The sequence below is a fragment of the Photinus pyralis genome, unplaced genomic scaffold (genome assembly GCF_008802855.1).
Source record: "Photinus pyralis isolate 1611_PpyrPB1 unplaced genomic scaffold, Ppyr1.3 Ppyr1.4_LG2, whole genome shotgun sequence".
NCBI lineage: Eukaryota > Metazoa > Arthropoda > Insecta > Coleoptera > Lampyridae > Photinus > Photinus pyralis.
In genome coordinates, this window is record NW_022170403.1 from 23,996,167 (window position 1) to 24,015,651 (window position 19,485).

Consider the following 19,485-nt stretch of genomic DNA (forward strand, 5'->3'; position numbering starts at 1 on the left):
TTACGATTACGTTATGATGCTTATTATTGAGAAGGGTGACGGGTAATGGGTGATTCGATTGAATTTGACTAATGACCGTTTGCACCGACAAATTTAAGCGGAGTAGTTTAAGTATAGCCGTTGAGTGAAAAATAGTAAAGAGGAGCAACTGTATATAAAATTGCGATACCCTTAAGACCTCTTTCTTTTTCTAAGGCGACATCTATATTTCCACAACTGACAGATTTTTAAAAACATTTGGTACCTATTCAGTGGTTGGCATGCTCGTCTAAATCATCCAGGCTGATCATATACGCGAATGTTCAATTCAAAGTTCTGTCTGGATGATTTAGACGTTAATACTTATCTCAACGGTTTAGTAAAATGTGGACTAATTTCACTTATTGTTATAACATTATGTTACAGTTATTAACGATACGGGTAATTGAAATCATTAGGTATTGAAAATTCAGTGTTCAGTGTAGAGAAATCCTCATTTAATACAAATGAGGTTTTATAACCTAACAAAATTACAAAACTAATCTTTGTCACTAAATGTACAATTATTATAAACTTTTAGAATAATTGTGGAATTATTGCCTGGTAGCAAATTAAGAACAGTCTCTTCTGCTAACTGTCGAAGTTCTGGAGGAGTGGAAGGAAGAATTTCTTCGCACATTATTAACTTTTTATTGAAAAAACTAAAATATACTGCACAAATTCGTATTTGACGCGCTTGTTAAATTTTTTCAAAATGTAGGGTAGCCAACTTAATTTCTTTATTGAAAAATTGTTGGTGTTGCTTACTTAATTTCTTTATTGAAATATTTATTACAGAAAATGTCAGAATTGTTAATTTTTTTAATACAATTAAAATGCTCAACAGAGAAAATAGTATAAAGCATAGGTATGTTGCAGAAGGCCTTTCTAGCACTCGTTCATTCGAACCTTCGCCGCTACGCGGCTCAGGTTCGAAACTTGAACTCGTGCTAGAATATAGCGCCTTCTGCAACTTATGCTTTAATATTAATATACTATTCCACCCATTAATTTATAACGTACAAAATTTTCTATATCTTCTTTTCTTCCAGCTGTAATTAAAACAAAATTTATTTTCAATGAATTTTACTTTATATGTAGGTATAATGTCCTTACATTAAAATGATCTTCGCAGCAGTAAAACGTTGATTTTGATTTTGCCATATCTCTTCTAGCTGCTTTAAACCAATTTCTTCTGCGAGAATACTCAAGTGGTACAGAAATAAATATTTTGTTTGACGTACTCACCGATGTACTTGTACAACATGGCACAAAACACCATTTATATTGTGCGCCATACATTTTTAAACATGCACAATGTTAGGTAGTCTTTGATAGTAATAAAAACAATCTATATAAACATAAATTCACGGCAGAAAACATTAATCAAAACCCGTTAGAACGCGTGCTGTTTATAATGACAGTTCCAGTGTTTTACATGCACTGTGACGTACACAAATCATATTTTGTGGTGACGTAGTTGAGAACAGGTGACCGTACAAACGCGCGGCTGTCCGTTTACGCGGCAAATTTCTGGTTTCGAATTTTATTTTGAAATTACTCGAAAATGAAGGCTCGGATATTTTTTTTAAATGTGTAGCTCGTTTATACGGCCAATGGGCTTTCGTTTTGTCCAGTTTTTAAAAAATGTGAAAACACCCTAAACAGATGTCGTCTTCCAAGAATTCCATCCGTCTCATCTTCGCTCTCTTTCCTTTTTCTGTAATCCCACCAGATTTCGGTTGGCAGCTTGTGTAACCTACATGATGTATAGGGTGCTTCGTATCGACAATCATATTCACAGGACGTTGTTAAGGTTGGGGCATCTCAAATGTACAGTCTAAATTTCTAGCTCCCTCAGACACCCCGTCGGCCCCGTCAGGGACTTTCTGAGCGTGGTGCCACTGTACATACCCTCTGCTGATGCTCCATTTTTGAGATATTTGAGTTATTGGCTTTTGAAGTTTGTCGACTTTGTGGCTACCCGTATTCAAACTGTGTTTTCGGCATTGCCCACCTGAAATTCTGTCCCGCACCAAAATAAAATTTCAACTTATTTTATTCTTTCATTGCTTATTTTTATTTTCACCGAGTGCATAAATAGATCTTTAAACTCGATCGCTCGACAAATATACGATTTCCTTTATACCAGAATCTCAAAAAATCTTTTCTCAATTCTGATGTTGTAAGCCCCTTACCAGCTTTGTATTGTCGTCTACTGTATTAAAAGTTCTTAAAGATTGTAATGTTTCTTATTTATTCAAGACACAGTGTTAACAACATCATTCACCACACATTGAATTTCTTTTCAATTTTTGTTGCAATGAGAAACCATTTCTCAAGCCGAACTTGCTTTAAGGGTCATTTAATTTGAAGCCGGTTCTGTTGTCGATTACTGCGCACACTCACCAACGGCCTGCCAAGGTTCAATTGGAGTCAATTTTCAGCAACAAGATTGTCACTCTATTTACTTCTAGGAGTAAAGTTATTTTTTACTCGTAGACTTACTTATATCGTTGAGTGAAGGATCCTTCACTCAACGCTTATATCTTATTCATTGACTTATATAAAACTGTGGTGTAAACAAAACGGGTGCAGCGCGAGCCAATAGAAACTAAATTTTTTTGCGGGAACTTTTAAATCCGTCTTCCTAGTTAAAAACCATTACAAGATATTCCATTTCGTATTTCATTATAATCTAAACATACTTGCATTTTGTAAAATATATTTATAATAGAACAATTTTTAATTATGTATGATATTGACGATATTGTAGTAGCTAATTAACATTGTGCAGTCAGTGAAACTTGAAAAACAAAAAAATTCTTAGAATGTTTTAAAAGAAGTCGTTTGAAGTGGTGTTTATCTTTGTCCCATAATCACGAGTAGCACATATAAAATACTTCGAACCTTTATGTTTTAAAAGGTGTCAGTTAAATGTATATGCATTGTTGGTGTCATAATCACAATCACCATACTTCAAATCCTTAGGTTTCAAAAAGAGTGTTTTAAGACATTAAAACATTATGTTCTAAGAGATGCTTTTATTATTTGTTACGTAATCACAATCAGCACATTTCAAATCCCTAGAAATTTTATGTATTAAACGATGTTGTTTAAAGTGGCTTTTATTATTTTATCATATCATACTTTATCATTTGTCTCCCAATCACAATCAGCACATTTCAAATCCTTAGAAATTTTATGTCTTAACAGATGTTGTTTAAAGTTGCTTTTATAATTTGTCTCATAATCACAATCAGCACATTTCAAATCCTTAGAAACTTTATGTCTTAAGAGATGTTGTTTAAAGTGGCTTTTATTATTTGTCTCATAATCACAATCAGCACATTTCAAATCCTTTAAAAGTTTATGTCTTAAGATATGTTGTTTAAAGTGGCTTTTATTATTTGTCTCATAATCACAATCAGCACATTTCAAATCCTTTGAAAATTTATGTCTTAAGAGATGTTGTTTAAAGTGGCTTTTATGATTTGTCGCATAATCACAACCAGCACATTTTAAATCCATTGAAAATTTATGTCTTAAGAGATGTCGTTTAAAGTGGCTTTTATTATTTGTCTCGTAATTACAATCAGCACATTTCAAATCCTTAGAAACTTTATGTATTAAGAGGTGTTGTTTAAAGTTGCTTCTATAATTTGTCTCATAATCACAACCAGCGCATTTAAAATCCTTTGAAAATTTATGCCTTAAGAGATGTTGATTAAAGTGGCCTTTATTATTTGTCTCATAATCACATTCACCACATTTCAAATCCTTAAAGCCTTTATGTATCAAAAGATGTTGTTTGAAGCTGTATTTATGATTTGTTCCATAATCACAAGTAGCACATTTAAAAGCTTTAGACACTGTTTTACTGCTAGTGAATAGGTGACGAAAGTCAGAGTGTCTTACTTCTTCATCACAAAGAGATTTAGAACACTCTGTACTAATGGTAATTTCATCCTTTATTGTCACCGAAACTTCATTGCTTACTGAAATGTGTCCCTGAAGATCAAAATGGATTTCTTCTTCATGTTTTGGTTCGATTTTAATGGGTAGTGTGTCATTATCTCCATTCATACCTAACAACAATAATCTTATCAATAAGACCCGTTTCACAAAGGACAGATGATCAGGGCCTGCCCATTGCTTTATTTTTTGTATTGTCACTACTCAAATACATGTCGACGGCAAAACAACTTACTGATGATCGGTCAACTGCACTGATCATCCGTCCTTTGTAATAGGGTTCTAGATGAAAGGGCAACTCCACATTACTACTTTTTGAGTCACAGAATTTGTTTAATAAGTCTGAGACGGTTACACCCTTCGACTATGAAAGTTCTCAGGTTACACCACGCCACCAGTAAATCCCAGTAATTTGTTGGTTATAAAAACGGCCGAGTACTGAGAAGATACGCGGCGTTGCCACGTTTAAACTGACATACACTTCAAAACAAGATTTATTGAGCACAATCCTAGTAATTTCTCACACTCAACTATTGAGCGTTCTGTAATGGGGGGTATTTTATATAACAACAAGGGAAATCGCTAATTAAATGGGAGCTAATTGTTGGTCAGAACTCATTATTAAGATGCGACAAATCTACTGTAAACTCACCTTTAATTAGAATCGTCCCTCTGTAATCTACGCATATGGGAAGTTCCCATACCAAGCCTGTACACCGTCCAAGGTTATTTTATTTCAAAGGTTATACCTGGTAACTATGTGGGCGGAAGCGGGAGGGATGGAATGTATACGTCATCGAGAATTCAGACATTGACGTTCAACGTTGTTTGTAGTCGCGCGGGTGCTTATTTTTCTTGAGTTTATTTATTTATTTATTTATTTATTTAATGATTTAATGTCCAACAGTTTACACCAATTATAGGACACAATATGAAATAATATAAGAAAAAAGAACAAAATTTAAGTTTATAAAATAAAATATATAGACTCATTTGGATTTTGGATTTGGATATAATTTAGTACATACCTATCTAAAAAAGGGAATCTAAAGGGAATCTAAAGCCATATCGATAGTGGGAAAAGGGTCATGATTAATGTCAATGTTTCTGTTAAGTAGGTTAAGAAGAGCACATGTTGAATTAATAGGTGAATTACGAGAAATATTTAACCTAGTTTTTTTACAATAAAAAGTGTAGTGTTGTCGAGTATTCACATGAGGTACATAAAAGTTCAAACATTCTAACAAAGATGGACAATCGATGTGATTGTGTATAAGATTGTATAAAAATCTTACACTAAGCCTTGATCTTCTGCACTGCAATGACTGTTCGCCCATAACATGCAAAAGGTGCTGCTGACTTATATGCGGCTCAGGGTAACTCCCGTTTTCGGCTAAATAAAGGTATTTGAGAAATCTTCGTGGCACTTTTTCGATATTGGTGATCAGGTAACCCTGCGTTGGTTTCCATACTATTGACGAATCCTCTAACGTCGATCTAACGAACGCATAATATAAGGACTTCATAGAGAGAATGTTATGGAACTGTCGACACTGGCGAAATACAAATCCAAGCATCTTTGTAGCACGTGAACACATCTCGTCAATGTGACTTGAGGACAGCTTGTTGTCGAAGAAAACACCTATATCCTTAAATGTAGCGCTTCTTGCAATTTCACGCCAGCCAACCTTATAAGTATAGTTTATAGGTTGATGAATACGGCTATATGACACAACTTGACACTTGGAGATATTCAATGTTAGCATGTTTACATTACCTACACCAATCATCTATTAAGCTGAGGCAAGACTGTAACCGCACACAGTCCGAAACAGATTCAACTTTTGTAAATATCTTGATATCGTCGGCGTAGGCTAACGCGGTATTATTCAAAACACAATTAAGTCATCATATATGTTGAATAGCAGCGGCCCCAGATTCGATCCTTGAGGAACGCCAGATGTTGACGCAAACGAATCGGAAGTAAATCCATTATATGTGACAGTGTGCATTCGATCGCTGAGATATGATCCAAAGAAATCTATTAAATTTGGATGGAAACCCAGCCCGTTCAGTTTTTGAAGCAAAATGCTGTGATTGATTTGGTCAAATGCCTTTGAAATATCGGTATAGATAATAATAATAATAGCTGCTATGATTTCGGTCGCGATACACACAAGGTTTGTGACGGTTGACTTGTTAGGTATGAATCCATGTTGGTTAGGTGACAATAAATATTTCAGAGAAGGAATTGTACTGATCTTAACCCACCCCAGGCTCGAGGTGAAAATGACAGATTTCACGGCAAAGTGGCAACGTTGCAATCCCAGTATCAAAACACGGTTCCCGCTTAAATTTCAAACAAAAGAATGGCACGTGATTGGATCGCCTAAGGTAGGGCCCCCTTACGTTACACGAAGCTAATACAATGACTCGGGACCCAGTCGGGCAGAAAGACTCAAATAAAACGCTGTAATGTCTGCGAGTTTATTTATTATAAACTTATTCTGAAAAACCCGGAATTTGGATGTGGTACATTAAAAGCAAAGCAAGCAAAACCTAAAGGTGCCGCACTCTCGCAAAAGCAGACTACCAAGGCGAAAAAGAGCGCGACTTGAGAAAAACCTTGGCCGTGAATAAAACCCAAACTATGTTAATCACAAGCAAATTAAAACACCACCACCTAAGCAGAACATGTAACACTACCTTAATTAATTAATGAATTCAAGTATCAGGGTACGTTTGAACAGTAGGCGTAGAGTATTCGTCACAACATGTCATGTACTTTCCTTTAATCGCGGCTAGAAGGTAACTCACTTTTTAGTTAAGTCATTGGATGGTGAACCTGGTTATTTGTTAGGTTGGCCAGAGTCTTAGCTTGATTGCCCTCCTGTTTCACGGTTATATTGTTAGGAATTGGGCCTATTAACCCGTAGCGCAGTTAAGATTGTTAGGGGCAACACATTCACGCATTTATTGATATAAGTCACCTTACTATAGTTATTCATATCATTATATACCGAATAGAGTGGTGTGACGTTTGTAAAAACACGTCTGATCTATTACCCATGTTGTGACGTAACAATAGGCAGTTATAACAATACTCAGTGTACTCGTGGGACCCCCAATTATGCTCAGTTTACACCTAATGACATTGATATAAACCCCAGACTTCCGGAACTACTACCTGTGCTTCGTAACACTCCCCTGACATCGGTCACGTAACGCCACAAATCTGAAGATGGTTAAGAGATGAGTCGCCGCCCATGTGTAGGACGGCCTTGGTTACAGCACTTCGTCCCTAAAGTGGGAGGTTCGAGGGTCCTCGGATCCTTTTATGCCTTAGCTCTAGAATATCTTTCTATTCTAGCGTCCGAGCTCCCTCTCACGGTAGAAAGATATGAGTTACATACAACAAGGCACACGCATTCGCGGATGTTACGAGTCACCCTAAACTAAATACAGCTAGCATTGCATGCCCTACTTCACGGAAGTCGAGGTTCTACATAGGTACACCCCCGGGCACCGTGTTACTGAGTTAAACGTGGTCTAAACCTGAGATATCGTAGACTTCCACAAGCACATGGATATTAGTTAACACCTCGCATGTTGTAAATTACATATTAGTACAATGGTAGTTGGAAAATATCTGATTTAACAAATGGCACAATTCATATAAGTACATAAGAGTAAACTACATAAAATACTTTTTTCTACTCATATGTGTTAATGAATACATTAAACGTTCCAATTTTATGAAGTAAGAGTATAAATTCCTCACATTATTGGATAACAGCAGTGAGTAATAATTAATCACTGGGCATGGCTTTAAAAAAACTCACCGTAGCCAGCCAATGAAAAAGTTTCATAAAAAACAAAGAATCAATCTGTCAATTTATCTGGTTGTAACTTCCCTTTGTATCGAAATATACAGGGTGACAATTTGAAAACTTACCACCCCCCATATCTTAGTAAATAAACGAGATATTTAAAAAAATCAAAATCCGTTTCGGTAATTCGGAGGGGAATCACAATGACATAGTTGGCGACGCACCCCCTCCAACCCCCTGCGCCCCAGCCACCCCAACTTTTAAATCTTAAATAGTGACCCCCCATGTGTGATACGTCATTGGAAAGCTCTGAAAAAATGCTTTCCAACCATACCAAATAGCATTACATTTAGGTTAGTAATTATCGTGCAAATCAAAAAATAAACATGGAAAATCGTATTTAACTTGAACTTCCAAAGCCGACTCGACAGCAACTCATTTTTGATCGCCAGTTATAATCTATTCTCAAACTTTTGTCGAACCTTTTCAAATGTTGGTTTTGCAATATTTCGACATTCTTGAATTATTCTCTGTCTTAGTTCGTCTATGTTCGCCGGTTGCGTTTTAAATACGACAGATTTCAAATGTATCATATTAGTTTATTTTTTGATTTACACGATAATTACTAACCTAAATGTAATGCATTTTTTCAGAGCTTTCCAACGACGTATCACACATGGGGGGTCACTATTTAAGATTTAAAAGTTTGGGTGGCTGGGGCGCAGGGGGTTGGAGGGGGTGCGTCGCCAACTATGTCATTGTGATTCCCCCTCCGAATTACCGAAACGGAATTTGATTTTTTTAAATATCTCGTTTATTTACTAAGATATGGGGGGTGGTAAGTTTTCAAATTGTCACCCTGTATATAGGACTTGCCCAAATCTAAGAATTGCATTTAATAACACCAAAAAACAAAAATGTGAATGCAAAATTGTATAATTGAAAATCAATATTAAATTAAATAAAACATCCCATGCTAATTTAGACCGTTTTTAATATAAACTAAGTTGCTGAATTGAACTCAAAGAAAAAGATCACTGTATTACCGACGCAATTCGAATTTGAAAGTGTCAAGATGGATAGCGAAAATGAAAATAATTTAAGTTGTACGCCGCCATATGACAGAAACGGCAAAACAATTATGTTTAAATTTATAGCCGGAACAGTCTAAATATCTTAGATCGATCTAAGCTAAATATCAATATGAACATTTGAATATTTCACTCCCATTTTCTCGACCTAAAAGACAACTACTTACAAAAGGATCTTCAAAGTGTAAAAATAGGAAGTGAGGTTAAGTATTCGTACAAATTCTGTTACTTCGTAAGTCGCACATGCCTGTTATTTTGTCGTAGTTTTGGTAGTACCCGCATTATTCAATTTTTAGGCGATTGATTCCCATATGTCGATATCTGCCATTTATGGTTTTTAAGTTATTTTGACTTTAAGAAAAAAAATGGCGGATGCAGATGGTACCTTCATAATTGATTACTTGAAAAAGGTTATAGTCATGGCAACCCATTTTTATCAGTGCATAGAGAATGAATAGGGCTTTCTTTTAGTGTACTTCAAAAAAAGTTAAGTTGCGTACAACCGCACCTATGGAGATCCAAATTTAAGAAACTTCAAAGTCTATAAACTCAGTTTGTTTAAATGGAATGACCATATGTTCTTAATATTGCATGAGATAGAGATTAGAGAATCGAAATTGGCATATTTTGATATTACATGTTCCTATAGCTATCTTTAACAGTTTCTGATTTATTCCCATTTCATTGAATTGATTTCGAAATTGATGCCATTTTTTTCGCATTTTCTTTTTAGTAGTTGGCCATGATTTTATAACAATCGAATTTTAAACAAATCAAGGAATGGATTCTTTAATACCATTGATTCTAAATAATTCATTAATAAATAACTCATTTGTTAAGGATATTGGACGGAACATTTTTGAAAAATATAAACAGTCATTCAACTGAATTTCTTAAACAACGTATAAGGCTGGAAATTAAGAGAGGTAATGCGATATCTGTTCTAGCAACAATTCCATACCAAAAATGTTTCAACGAAGTTTTTTATATTTTGCATTGAATTTATTTTGTTAATCTTGTATTTGCAATTCAATTCATTTTCTTAAATATTCTCTTGTAGAGCTTATTTGTATCACTGGTGCTTCAACGGTTTGTAGTGCATTTGGGGGTACAAAATTTCCAAAAATTCATACAATTTCGTTCCAGTTTTCGAATGAATGTACGGAAAGCACGCGCCACGATTCTGCCCATTACACCATAAATTAAATTCCAAAATAGGTGAAACCACTGCGAGTCATTTTTCGATTTTTGAAAAACTTATGTTAACCTATAACAGTGGGTGATGGATTAGTGTCACTAGATTTGTTTAAAATTCAATTGTTATAGAATCATGGCCGCCTACTAAAAAGAAAATCCGAAAAAAATAGTGCCAATTCAATAAAATGTTAAAGATAGCTATAGGAACATGTATTGTCAAAATATGCCCATTTCGATTCTCTATCTCATGGAATAGTAAGAACATGGTCATTCCATTTAAAAAAACTGAGTTTTTAGTCTTTGAAGTTTCATAAATTTGGATATACATAGGGGCGGTCATACGCAACTTAACTTTTTTTAAGTGCACTAAAAGAAATCCCTATTCATTCTCTATGCACTGATAAAAATAGGTTGCCATGACTACAACCGTTTTCAAGTAATCAATTATCAAGGTACCATCTGCATCCGCCATTTTTTTCTTAAAGTCAAAATAACTTAAAAACCATAAATGGTAGATATCGACATATGGGTATCAAAAGAAGTGAAATTTCACGTAGAATCCAAAAATGCAATAAAAAATAGGGGTTGCCATTTAAAATAACGAAGTTACTATCTACTTCCGTTGTTTCCGGAAGTGCGGCCATTTCGAAAATATTTTACATCGATTCGGCCTTCAGAGTAACTCCCAAGTACAAATTTTCAAAAACCTACCTATTTTACTTTCCCAGAATCTTTTAACTACAGCTCCCAAAAAAACACCCTGTATAAGATATCAAATGCCATGTGGGCGATTACCATTTCACACACATCAAAACTTGCATTGTCGATTATCGCTCTTACAATTAAGTTTGTTTAAACTATCTACCAATTCCAATTTATTTCATAATTTTTTTTCATTTGTAACTTGTTAGGGCACTTACTTTAAAACTTAAAATACTATCTAAAATAAATATAGTGCAACAAAATGCCGCCTCCTAAAGCTGCCGTCCCCAGGCACGTGCCTATATGTAAGTCCGCCACTGACAACACCTCTTTATAACTCATCAGTGGTAGAAAAAATTGTGTATGAAACTCGCATTTAATGAGTCTCCATTCATTACGGAACTCGCCCATCATTAAATGCTCATTGCATAATATACCTACTATTTATTATAATCAAGATATACTTATAACGCGTTTTGTGAAACAGGACCCTTTCAGCTTTGTTATTCTCAGATTGTTTTAAAAGATGTCGTTTGAAATAGCGTTTTAACAATTGTCCGATAAGAACAATGAACAAAGTGAAAATCCATAGAAACTTCAAAACGAGCTTCAAAAGGTGTTGGTTAAATGTATATTTATTGTTTGTGTCATGTTAGCACATTTCAAATCTTTAGCAAGTTTGTTTTACAAGGTGTGTTTTAAGAGCGGATTTATAATTTGTCTCTTAATCACAAGTAGCACATTTACAATCCTTCGAAAGTTTGTCTACCAAAAGATGTCGTTTGAAGTTGTGTTTATTATTCAGTCAGCACATTTAAAATTCTTAGAAACCATGTTTTAAAACGTGTCTTTTAAGAGCGGATTTATGATTTGTCTTATAATCGCAATCAGCACATTCCAAATCCTTTGAAAGTTTATGTGTTAAAATATGTTGTTTTAAACTGCCTCTATAATTTGTCCCATAATCACAAGTAACACATTTAAAATCCTTTGAAACTTTATGTCTTAAGAGATGTCGTTTAAAGTGATTTTTATAATTTGTCTCATAATCACAATCAGCACATTTCAAATCCTTAGAAACTTTATGTCTTAAGAGATGTCGTTTAAAGAGATTTTTATCGTTTGTCTCATAATCACAATCAGCACATTTCAAATCCTTAGAAACTTTATGTTTTAAAAGATGTTGTTTGAAGTAAAATTTATTATTTGTCCCATACTCACAATCAGCACATTTTAAACCTGTTGAAACTTTATGTTTTAAGACATGTTGTTTAAAGTTGCCTTTATCATTTGTCTCATAATCGCAATCAGCACATTTAAAATCCTTAGAAACTTTATGTATTAAGAGATGTCGTTTAAAGAGTTTTTTATCGTTTGTCTCATAATCACAATCAGCACATTTCAAATCCTTAAAAACTGTATGTTTTAAAAGATGTCGTTTGAAGTAAAATTTATTATTTGTCCCATACTCACAATCAGCACATTTCAAATCTTTTGAAACTTTATGACTTAAGAGATGTTGTTTAAAGTTGCTTTTATCATTTGTCTCATAATCGCAATCAGCACATTTCAAATCCTTTGAAACTTTATGTGTTAAAAGATGTTTGAAGTTGTATTTTTGATTTGTCCCGTAATCACAATGAACACATTTCAAATCCTTTGAAACTTTATGTCTTAAGAGATGTCGTTTAAAGAGATTTTTATCGTTTGTCTCATAATCACAATCAGCACATTTAAAATCCTTAGAAACTTTATGTGTTAAAAGATGTTTGAAGTTGTATTTTTGATTTGTCCCGTAATCACAATCAGCACATTCAAAATCCTTAGACACTGTTTTACCCCTAGTGAAAAGGTGATGAAAGTCAGAGTGTCTTCTTTCTTCATTATAAGATTTAGTGGAACACTGTGTACCAATGGTAATTTCATCCTTTACTGTCACCAAAACTTCGTTGCTTACTGAAATGTGTCCCTGAATATCGGAATGGATTTCTTCTTCATGTTTTGGCTCGATTTTAATGAGTAGTGTGTCATTATCTCCATTCATTCCTAACAACAATAATGTTATAAATAACGCCCGTTTGATAAAGGACCAATAATCAGGACTGACAATTCGGCCTATGCTCTGTTTTAAGTAGCATCGTCCACAGGTTCGAGTACCATGAAAAAAGCACAGACATCGGTTCTGCCCATGGTGTACGGATCATCGGCCATTTAATAAACTAAAATTATCACATGCTCAAACATCATTAGGTGTTGTCACTTGTCGATTACATGTTGAGGACAGATGATAGGTACACGTTTTGTGAAAACAACTTAAATTTGACTGATGATGGCTGATTTGATCATCACTGATCATCGGTCCTTTGTTAAATGAGTTTATCACAAACCTATTTTGGTATTAAACAAAACAGAGTGATCTGCCAAGGCAACTACTTACTTTCTGAGTAACAGAACTTGAATAAGAATTGAGTAACCACCGCGTCAGTAGCAAAATGAATGATCTTGATATCAGAGTTGTATTTACTATACAACTCTGTGCATAGAATCACCAGTTTCTTAGGCAGCGTTGCCACGTTTAAGCTAGCACACACAAACACATGAAATCCAAATTTTAGGGCTCTAAAGAAAAATGTAAAGTGATTCTTGTAATCATTAGCCATAGGAGAATAAGCAACTTTAACAACTAAAACAATATTTCATCTATTTAATGTGAAAATCCACTAAAGCTAACCCTATAAAACTGCCTACGATATTAAAGACCACTGCCATTACATGAAAGACAGTTGATACCACTCGTAATAATTTTACAATAAATAATCGTTTAATAAACAAAACCTAACGATCGCTGGGCGAATATGCCGACGGCTTCACTTTTTATGAAACATTCAAAGACATTTGGGGTAATTTTTAAAAAATTGCAATAAAAATTGTTTAAACAATAATAGTTTGAATTCAATCACATTACTACGTTTGTTGGAGTGACGCTAATTTCACTCGAATTACTTGCTATCTTGGGCCATAGACGTATGTTGTTCTCATATCTCTATGGTTTGGGCCAGAACAATCAAACATAAAGATAACGAACAAATGACGCGCCATCTCGTGTATGTTCTCAGCAGCTTTTAAGTGGGTGGCGTCCACGGTTCGTATACAATACTAAACGGTTGCCTCACTTCCAAACAACCAATAAAACGCGCTGCCAATTGTGACGTACTTCAGCCCGCAGTAAGCACCGCCTACCACACAATTGTCATTTACTATATGCAAATAGAGTTAATTTTTGCATATTTGTGTTTGTTATCGTAATGATATTTTAAGCTTCAATCAGGAGTAGTTTATTTCTTTGACATTTCCACAGTGCATACGTATGATCGCCGACATTTGCTATACGTTTAGGTACCAATAAAACCCGTAAATTTTACTTATGGAATCGAAAGGTTTATAATTTAGTATTGCATGGATAATTATCTTGATATATAAAATTCTTCTGTAAGTATGTGTGTGACTTAACTCCTAAACGGCTGGACGGCTTTTGATGAAATTTTTTTCACGCCTTTCTGTCTGGCCCCGGATGTTCATTCTGTCGCTTTAACTCTAATGTCTTGTTTGTCCATGTACAAGTACATCTTACTTCTTGAACACATAGCTCTGGTGTTGAAAATTCAGGTGTTCATGGAGTGGTTATGTCAATTGGATCCTGAAGAAGTGATTCTACTAATCGCTTGCGTTCCCTAGTCCTAACTCTTTCTTCCCTAGATGTATTTAATTTCCAATGGCGTGCCATTGGTAAAAAGTGCAAACTGCAAATACGCGGAGGATTGAACTTGCCTTTCCTGTAGCATTTGTTGATCCAGTCTTAATGAAGCACAAGTTGCGCGGGCACACACCGCGCGGTCCCAGTTTAATGTATACTTATAGGTAACCAATAATTCAATACCTTGAAGGAAAATTAACACATGAATAAGAAAAGCAGCATACGAGGGCGAGAGACGCATACAATACACCTTTGCACGATAGCCGTGGTACAAACGTCGAGCATACAGAAATGGCGCATAGTAAGCGTGCGTGTTAAAGTCACTATAACTCTCGCAAGGAAAGATTGCCGGTCACAGCACACCTTGTGTTGATCTGCAATCTGTGTTTTTCTTAAGATGCGAGCGATTTCCGGAATAGGATCGTGCCAATGTTGAACGAAAAGCCTTTTTGTTCAACATTGACATGATACTATCCCGGAAGTCGCTCACATCTTTATAAAAACAGATTGTAGACCAGGATCAAGTGTTCTGTGACCGGCAATCTTTCCTGGCGAGAGGTTTATATAGATATATTTATATTTAGTGACTTTAGTGCGTGTTAAAGTTACTAAATCTAGTCACTTTAGTGCGTGTGCGCCATTATCTATGACATTTGAATTTTTAATTTTGATTGACGGCTTAAGCTGCATTCACAACCTCCAATTAATGTTTATAATTAATGAGTGAAATTATTACGTAAAGGAATCATTCGCAATGCATGAAATTAATATGTGAAATTAGTATGTAAACAGTGTCGCCATCTATGTAACAGAGAGGTTAATATGGCAACTTTCACCATATCTTGTAGCGCAAGCACAAAAATCGGGCCTAATTCTAATGCGGCAAGGTACTTTTTTGTTCTCCACATTCATTGTAGTCTGTAGACGTAACAAAATCAAAACAAAAAAGGCATGGTTATGTTGACTGTTATGTTATATAAAAGCACGCATGCGTACCTCTGTTAATTTCAGTAAAATTAAGCGGCAAAGTTTACAGTTTGCAAACTTCTGGGTTAAGTATTAATTCTAACTATTAATTTTCAATATTGTGAATGTTGCCCTTTAAAATACATACCTTAAACGTTTACGATAATTTTGAATTGTTAATAATTGTGCGTATTAGTTTTAAGGTTGTGAATGCTACCAATGCTACTTAACAGTTCAAAATAATTCTTGCTAAAGTAGCAATTTTAATCAATCTGGCAACAGCGCGGGGTGTCTTCCGTTGTTTTGTTTGTGAATTTTGAGGTTATGTGTGAACATTTAAAACTTTTAAATTGAACATTTCCAATTATCATTAAAGGATTCCATTGATGGCATCGAAAAATTACGATGCGTGCAAGGCAAAAGTTCTTTCGAGAAGCCCTACCGTACAACAACTAAGAGAAGACATACGAAAGGTGGGTACATTTCGGCGATTCTCATCAGTTTACAAATTTGTTTGCAGCAATTCCACGAGAGACTAAAGCTCAGCCGTCAGGGTGACACCTCCCGTAACCGCAACCTTTTCAAGAATGCAATTGGGCACGCATACCAAACGTTTCGCCAACTAAAAAGCACCTTGCTAAACGGTGGCGAAGAAGAGCCGACGGTCGAGGAGATGGCACTGATTTGGGACGACATCGAAGGCGAACTGTGTAAAGAATTTAATCAGCGGCAGGCGGACGACTACGCTCTTCAGATGGAAGCGGCGGTTAACGAAAATGCTTACATTTGTAGTATTTGTAGTAATATCATTACGAGTGATAACTCGGCGCCTTGTTTAATTTGTGATATGTGCGCGAGATTGTATTTTAACAATGATTCTATCTAGTTCCTCCGTATTTATTGTAATGACTAATACTGTTCTGTTAAATGTTATCGTTTGTCTAGTTTAAGAATACTCGTTTCACTTATTTTAATATAAAAATTTAGTTTTGTACCATTTTGGTGTGTTCCTTTGAGTTTTAACTTGCTCACCGGGTATACCTCTTTTGGCACACATTGTATACCGACATCCGAGTACCTAATTAGGCATGAAATCAATGCAATGGAAAAATATGTGCTTACGCCTTATTAAAAAAATTCATCAATTGGGTTTGTGACACAACCTTAACTGCATTCTCACAACAATTAAGCAAAAAAAAATTGACAAACAATAAAAAAAACGGCGTTTGCTAACAATACGAGAGGGTGATAGGTCCGATCTTGAACAAGATTATTAAGTTTTTACGAAAAACTGAAACGTGCTACCGGCTCCGTAAAGGTGGTAATTTAAAAAACAATGTTTTCCATTCATGTTTTGCGTACATTTTTGTCTTTCACAAATCACAACACTGCTTAACGGCATTCATTTCGAAACACAACTTTAGTCTAAGGTTCCCGTATTCAGGACCTACAGATACATTCCGGATTGGAGGAGGTCCGGCTAATTAACAATAGATTTTTTAGGATTTTTTTGCTCTTTTCAAATATCGTAAAAAACATAGCCATTAAATTTGAAAAAACAAAAGTTGCATAGATTTCCGATTAAGCCGGAATTGCCACCGGAAGTATCGGAAAGGTCGTAATGTCACATATAGAACTAAATTTTACGAATTTTTCGTATCTCCCTTAATAAAAGAGATATTATAAGATGAACCTTTATCTCGAACGCACTGTGTATAATTATATATCTATAGAATATATTTGGAAACCGTTTTCAAAGTGGTGTGGTACTGGTAAATGAAATCTCTACTCAGATGACATTGGATATTTTTAAAATATCCTGTTAACATGCTAGAAGGTATGTGAATATTCCAAATATCCATAGAATGTATACGTTCGTCTGGATATTCCAAGGATATTCAGCAATAAATATACTGAGAAGACACTATTAATATTCCTTAATTTTTGGGTATTGAATATTCTGTTACCTGGATGTACCTACGGCGAATATTTGTTTTTCACAGTCACGTGATCCCTTTATGATATATGAGGATTGTTTTTTATACTACATATACCTATTCTAATAAACTTATGAATGTCCCATTAATTCAAGTCAAGTATAGAGCATATTGTAATGATCCTAAGGGGGTATCTATCAAGCCGACACTGAAAACGTTGACTTACCCTATACTTACCGTTGACAACTCTGAAATAAACTACGAGCAGAACCATTTTAGATTTCGTAGTGCTGCTACTTTTGCTCTGAGTAAATTGAGCAAAACTACCACAACAGTCTTTCGGGCTGAATGTGCTGAGGAAGAATGTAGCACCGGGTATATAGAATACTGAATCAAATACCCCTCGCTTTAATATTCTTCTAATATTTCGTATCACTCAGGTTCTGGTGGTCCAAAACTGAATGCCCAACCGATATTTCTCCTGGACGCGTCCTTACTCTTTTTAATTTTCTAACACGCCTACAAAACAGTTTAAATCGAACAACCAATTGATTTCCTTTTCTTACCCCAATTAAATGCGTATAAACAGCATCTATCGAAACTCAGGGTCGTTTACTGCAAATTCAGCACTGCACATGCTGCTCAATGAGCTCACTACGAGTATCTCTGATTCAGATGTTTCGGTTAAATAAAACACATTAAGATTGTGTTATCGCCCGTCAGACTAGTGTCGATTTCTTTTCCCAGGCGTAGATTGCAGAATTGGGATTTAGCCTGAGTTGTCTGAGAGTTGTGTGCACAGTTCCAGGAAACTGTGTCGGCGTCATTGTCACGACTGACCTTTATACTTGACAGTCTGTACAATGGGTACGCGCATTGAGTGTAAATTCAGTAGTTCCATCTTGTTTCTAAGTCGAGAAGAACGATTCAAAGCTATCACAAGAGAATAAAGAACTATAACTAGTGAATTACAAAGAAATTACCTAGATGGCGCAAGGATTTAAATAAAACGTCGCATTCAAATGAAAGCACCGAGCAAGGGTTAACAAGCGAAATTCGGATCGATAATATCAAACAAACAAAAAATCGTCACACGTAAAATTCAGTGGCCCATTGAAAATACATAGGACGGTACAATCAGACATGTGTAATGGTCCTAGGAGTCTATCAAGTCGACACTGCAAACGTTGACTTACCCTATACTTACTGTTGGCAACTCTGAGAAAAAACTATGAGCAGAGCCACCTACCTTTCAAGTCAAAACAATGGACGTTTCGCCGCACTTTCGAATTTGGATGGCAGTCTGCTCGATATGGGTGGCACGAACTCCTACGTTGTGTAATCGGTTTTTGTATGTGTTGGGACGTGAGACATAATCGGGAAGGGAATTAAATTAGAGAGAACTTTTCTGCGTAAGAAATGACAAGAACAAATAAATATATTACGCACACAGCAAGACCATGCTAGGGAAACATTCTACGGGACAAAAACCCCGGTATACGCCACACAAATACATTAAATAAATCACTTATGGCAATAAAATGCAAGAGATAATACACATAAATAAAACATCTCAAATTGTATGGTAAAAATCAAATAATCAAATCAAATGCAATTAAACAAGTTCATAAAAACAAAATACACAAGACATCATAAATGCAGTGGAAAAACGGATAAATCAATTCAGTACAAAAACACATCAAAATACCTGTACGATCAATTGAGATAACACAACTCGTAAAATAATAAATTGCATGTACATAGGAAACATGTAAATGGTGTGGCTCTACTCCAGCCTTCAGTTAACATAAATTAATTTAACACGAAAAGTACATGTGAGAATGTCAATAGCAAGTATTCATGTGAAAATCGATTATCGCTATTTTAAATAGAGGAACTGTTAATGAGAGGGCCCCTAAATATCTCGCATTGCTAAGATGCCATGAACTGCAATCCGCACGAGACGAGTAGGCAACAGAGAAACAGCGAAAGTTCGAACGGTACTCAAAACAAAG

General features: G+C 35.3%; 2 protein-coding genes and 1 long non-coding RNA gene across 4 annotated transcripts; 1 reads left to right on the top strand and 2 right to left on the bottom strand.

The window, feature by feature from the left end:
* Positions 1-961: 961 nt before the first annotated feature.
* LOC116165117 lies at positions 962-1,395 on the bottom strand. The gene is made up of 3 exons (XR_004144075.1): positions 1,267-1,395; positions 1,135-1,213; positions 962-1,070 (listed from the first exon to the last, which is right to left on the bottom strand). It is a non-coding gene; the product is annotated as an uncharacterized LOC116165117 (long non-coding RNA).
* A 1,397-nt stretch (positions 1,396-2,792) lies between these two features.
* On the bottom strand, positions 2,793-4,433 carry LOC116165118 (zinc finger protein 525-like). 2 transcript variants are annotated; one of them, XM_031479417.1, is made up of 2 exons: positions 4,306-4,433; positions 2,793-4,106 (listed from the first exon to the last, which is right to left on the bottom strand). In XM_031479417.1, exon 2 carries the CDS (start codon positions 4,102-4,104, stop codon positions 3,163-3,165), a length of 942 nt encoding a protein of 313 aa, XP_031335277.1. In that variant the 5' UTR covers positions 4,105-4,106; positions 4,306-4,433; the 3' UTR covers positions 2,793-3,162. The 2 variants fall into 2 exon arrangements, with proteins under 2 accessions (XP_031335277.1, XP_031335275.1); XM_031479415.1 differs by having other exon boundaries at positions 4,229-4,433.
* Positions 4,434-15,817: 11,384 nt separating this feature from the next.
* Positions 15,818-16,543, top strand: LOC116164444. Its single transcript, XM_031478628.1, has 2 exons — positions 15,818-16,006; positions 16,054-16,543. The coding sequence occupies exons 1-2, from the start codon at positions 15,920-15,922 to the stop codon at positions 16,417-16,419; spliced, it is 453 nt and encodes a 150-aa protein (XP_031334488.1). The 5' UTR covers positions 15,818-15,919; the 3' UTR covers positions 16,420-16,543.
* Positions 16,544-19,485: the final 2,942 nt, after the last annotated feature.

Coding starts and splice junctions, on each gene's coding strand:
- LOC116165118 (XM_031479417.1), bottom strand. CDS start 4,104: ATGAATGGAGATAATGACACACTACCCATTAAAATCGAACCAAAACAT.
- LOC116164444 (XM_031478628.1), top strand. CDS start 15,920: ATGGCATCGAAAAATTACGATGCGTGCAAGGCAAAAGTTCTTTCGAGA. Junction 16,007..16,053: donor TAAGAGAAGACATACGAAAG/GTGGGTACATTT, acceptor ATTTGTTTGCAG/CAATTCCACGAGAGACTAAA.